Below are 4,144 nucleotides of genomic sequence, written 5' to 3' on the forward strand. Positions count from 1 at the left end.
GCTCCAGAAGACAGCGCCACCTACTGTCTGGAGCTGATGCTACTACAATACGAATGGCTGACAAAACATTCAGCCGCCTCTCGTTTGTTCTGGCATCAGACAGGAAGTCAACCGAACAGCTACCAAACGCAGCGCCACCTACTGTCTGGAGCTGATGCTATGTACAGCCTATACGGTGGTCACAGCAGCCCCATCAAAATAACTGCTTTGGGCCAGCTTGGCCCGAACTTTTTCAAATCAGGGGGGTGGGCAAACTCCAGCCCTCCAGCTGTTCCAGAAGTATACGACTCATGAGGTATTGCAAGACTCTTGACAGCCACAAGTAGGAGTCCAAGAGACAGAGGCATGATGGGACTTGTAATCCCACAACAGCTGGAAGGCCCGGAGTTTGCCCCCCCCCCCCCCCCCGATTTAAAGTGACAGGAAACTTGAATCTGTTCAGCAGACGATTCCTCGATTGCCCAGAGACAGGATAATACACAACAAGAACCAGTTGCTCGAGTGCTTTAATGTAAGGAAAATATATTCTCTGCAGACAGAGGTTCCCCGGGGGAATGGCTGAGACATACAAGGCGGCCCGCACCAATTGCATGTTATTGGGGGTGTGGTCAGCCCGGCGTCATCCTCTCCCTCTGCAGATAACTGGAGGCACGGATAGCGAGGGGCAAGGAGGAGGAGGGGCTGAGACATACAAGGTGGCCCTCTTCAATGTCACTGCGTGTTATTGGGGGTGTGGTCAGCCCGGCGTCACCCTCTCCCTCTGCAGATAGCTGGAGGCTCGGATGGCGAGGGGCAGGGAGGAGGAGGGGCTGAGACATACAAGGTGGCCCTCTTCAATGTCACTGCGTGTTATTGGGGGTGTGGTCAGCCCGGCGTCATCCTCTCCCTCTGCAGATAGCTGGAGGCCCGGATGGCGAGTGGCAGGGAGGAGGAGGGGCTGAGACATACAAGGTGGCCCTCACCAATGTCACTGCCTGTTATTGGGGGTGTGGTCAGCCCGGCGTCATCCTCTCCCTCTGCAGCAGATAGCTGGAGTCCCGGATGGCGAGCGGCAGGGAGGAGGAGGGGTCCCGGTGAAAGCTCGGCTTCCCCACATCGCCTGGAGGCGTCAACACGAACTGAGCCACGCTGGGCAGCTTCAGGAGGTTAAGGAGCTCGGTGGCCCGTATGAGGATCTGCTCACTGTCCTCCTCCCCGTACACCGACACCATGGCAGAGCTCTGCACGCAGGACCTCATCTTGGACAGGTAGAGGGACACCCTGGGGATGAGGTCCTGGCTGCGGGAGGCCAGTTTGGTGAGAGTTGTCATCAGAGCGGTGATCACCCGCGGGGAGGAGATGGGGGCGCTGGAGGAACCTCGCAGCTGTGTGATCTCGAACAACAAGGCCTCCAGAACCTCGAAGAACCTGTTGACCTGCTCCGCGGTGCACCGCTTGTCGTAGGACACGGACAGGTACTCCCCCATGGCCCACACCACGTGGGTGAAGAAGGCCTCCTTGTTCTGGATGTTGCCCACTGTGCTTAAGAAGTCCAGCAGCTCTCGGGAAAGCTCGATGACCACGGAGGGGTGGAGGCGGCACAGGCGCGGGATCTGGGAGCTCAGCACCCGATGCACCTCGGCCTGGAAGGCGGAGGAGCCGTAGAGGAGGCCGCTCCGCTCCAAGATGGTCAGCATCACCTGGCTGACCAGAGGGCCGTCTGCAAAGGTGGCGACGGTGCGGATGTAGAGCTGGAGAAGACCGGGGACCACCTGAGCACACTGGACTACGCGGGGGGAGGTGCTCAAGTCTGACAGCAGGATACGCAGCTGGTTGAAGTCCTCAGGGGGCGGCCCGCTCCACGTCTCGCACCGCAGCAGGTACTGGAACGCCTTCTTGTAGTAGGGATGACGGAACGCCTCGGCGGAGCTGGTGGGGAGCGAGGACGAGTCCGGAGCCGTCTTCTCAACGTTCTGCTGGAGCTCCATGGCAGCGGTCAGACACGGCAAGTCCAGCAAGGCGTGGAGCATCTCGATGGCCGAATCCGCCTTAAACAGGAGCGGGAGGAGCTCCGCCATCTCTGCCACCAACGACGGGGCGTTCCACGCCAGCAGCTTCAGGAGGTTGGGGAACCCGGAGCGGAAGGCCTCCACGTTCTCGGCCAGGAAGCCTCCGTTGGCTCTGCAGAAGCGGAGGAACTGGAAGGCCAGGGAGGGCTGGTGGTAGGAGTCGGCGGGGACTCTGGTGAAGAGGTGGCGGTAGACGGCCTCAGACTCCACGGCGGCGGCCTCACTGTGGTTGAGGTAGAACTGGGCGACGGGCAGCAGGGCGGGCGCCAGGGAGGGCTCGGTGCATAGGCGGCCGTGGAGGACCTTGAGGAGGGGAAGAGTCCGGTAGAGGAAGGACACGTCCTGCTTACACAGGAGGTCGATGAGGCCGACGGCCTCCACCACGCAGGACTTCTGGAGGTCCAAGTCGGCTCTTCTCACCGGCTTGCGGTTGCATTGCTCCAGGACCCTCAGGCAATACTCGAAGCTCTTCTCCCTCAGGCGTTCCCGGGGCGGGAGGAGGCGGCTGGAGGTGGAGGAGGCGGACACCATGGAGATGACGGAGCCCTCCACCTCCGACTTGTCTTCTGGCCCCGCCCCCGCCGCTCCGTAGAGGAGGAGCCAGTGGCGGAGGACGGAGAACCCCTGGATGTTCATCCATTGCTCCTCGCTCAGGTTGGGGCTCCCGCTGAGGACGGTGAAGAAGTCGCTGGAGGCCGTCCCGTCCACCTCCCAGATGGCGCCGGACTGCTTGGTGCGGGGGCTGGAGAAGAAGCTGGCGGGGGCCACGGGGCCCCCCTGGTGGAGAGAGGCGTAGCGCAGCCAGTCGGCCATCTTCTTGTTGACGGCGTTGACGTTCTCCTCCTGGAGGATCTCCGGGCGGGCCCCCACAGCCCCCATCAACGCCGGCAGGGCAGCCCTCAGGACGTGGCCCTCGGGGGCCCGGGACTCCAGCACACGGCACAGGTGGGGCCCCAGGTCCATCAGGTCGCTATGGGAGGCCTGGGCCAGCAGGACTGAGAGGAAGGGGCCCCCCGGTTGCAGGTTGGGGCCCCAGGGCAGGCTCACCTCGGGGGAGGGGCATAGCTGGCACAAGATGGCGGCACACAGGGCCCCGAGCTGAGGCTGGGGCCCCCACAGAGTCTCTACTAACTGTCCCACCAGGGGGGAGCCCAGCCGGCGGCGCCCTCTACTGGCGGCTACGATCAGCTGCAGCCTCCGCAGGATGTCCACCGTCTCCGGCCCGGGGGCGCTCAGGAGGCTCCGACACCGACCGTAGAACTTGTCCAGCTCATCCCCGGACACCTCCCGGGCCTGCCGGAGCAGACTGTCCGCCGCCGAACCGAACATCCCGCTACACTTCCGGCTTCCGGCCGGAGACCGAGTCAGCTGACAGCGGGAAGGAAGGAGTCACGTGACTCCCGAGCGCACTTGTCAGCCTTCCGGGGAGTCACGTGAGCTGCGGCGGCACGTGACCTTTCCCCGCCTCCTCGTCCTCCAATGGCGGGATGTAAACAGGACGTGTCAGGGGAACAATTCCATTGCCATAGCAACCGACTCTGCATCCATGGCAACCAGTCAGCGTTCTCCTTTTCTGGGAAGTCAGGACTCTTATAGGTTGCCATGGTGACCGCGGAGCCCTGCCTGGCCCCAGGAGCTGACACTCTACCAGGATATAATGTATGGGGGGACAGTGACCCCAGATACACAGAATATCCCCACACAGGGGCCTACCATCCATCCAGTCCTGACATTTACACAGCTCCGCCCCGGGCCCAGCACTGTACAGAATCCCATCTGCAGAGTATTGCACCGTCTGTACAAGGCGAGCGGTGACAGGGCCTCTTCATGGAGGTATCATGGCGCACCCTGAAAACCCATCTCTTCAGGGAAGCCTACCCCACCCCCTGCTAACCTGCCGACCTCCTCCACTCTTCCTACCACTCCATCCCCCACAGCTATCTCCTCCTGTGCCACCACCCCCTCCCTCCTAGATTGTAAGCTCCCAGGATCAGCCCCTCCCTCCTAGATTGTAAGCTCCCAGGATCAGCCCCTCCCTCTTAGATTGTAAGCTCCCAGGATCAGCCCCTCCCTCTTAGATTGTAAGCTCCCAGGAT

General features: G+C 62.1%; 1 protein-coding gene across 1 annotated transcript; it reads right to left on the reverse strand.

The window, feature by feature from the left end:
- Nucleotides 1-488: 488 nt before the first annotated feature.
- On the reverse strand, nt 489-3,416 carry LOC149428545 (AP-5 complex subunit zeta-1-like). Its single transcript, XM_089667281.1, has one exon. The coding sequence runs from the start codon at nt 3,375-3,377 to the stop codon at nt 993-995; it is 2,385 nt and encodes a 794-aa protein (XP_089523407.1). The 5' UTR covers nt 3,378-3,416; the 3' UTR covers nt 489-992.
- Nucleotides 3,417-4,144: the final 728 nt, after the last annotated feature.

Source organism: Staurois parvus, unplaced genomic scaffold (genome assembly GCF_062004578.1).
Source record: "Staurois parvus isolate SC_StPar_1 unplaced genomic scaffold, SC_StPar_1.0 ptg003146l, whole genome shotgun sequence".
NCBI lineage: Eukaryota > Metazoa > Chordata > Amphibia > Anura > Ranidae > Staurois > Staurois parvus.

Excerpts from the sequence above, each read along its gene's own strand:
- LOC149428545 (XM_089667281.1), bottom strand. The coding sequence starts at position 3,377 with ATGTTCGGTTCGGCGGCGGACAGTCTGCTCCGGCAGGCCCGGGAGGTG.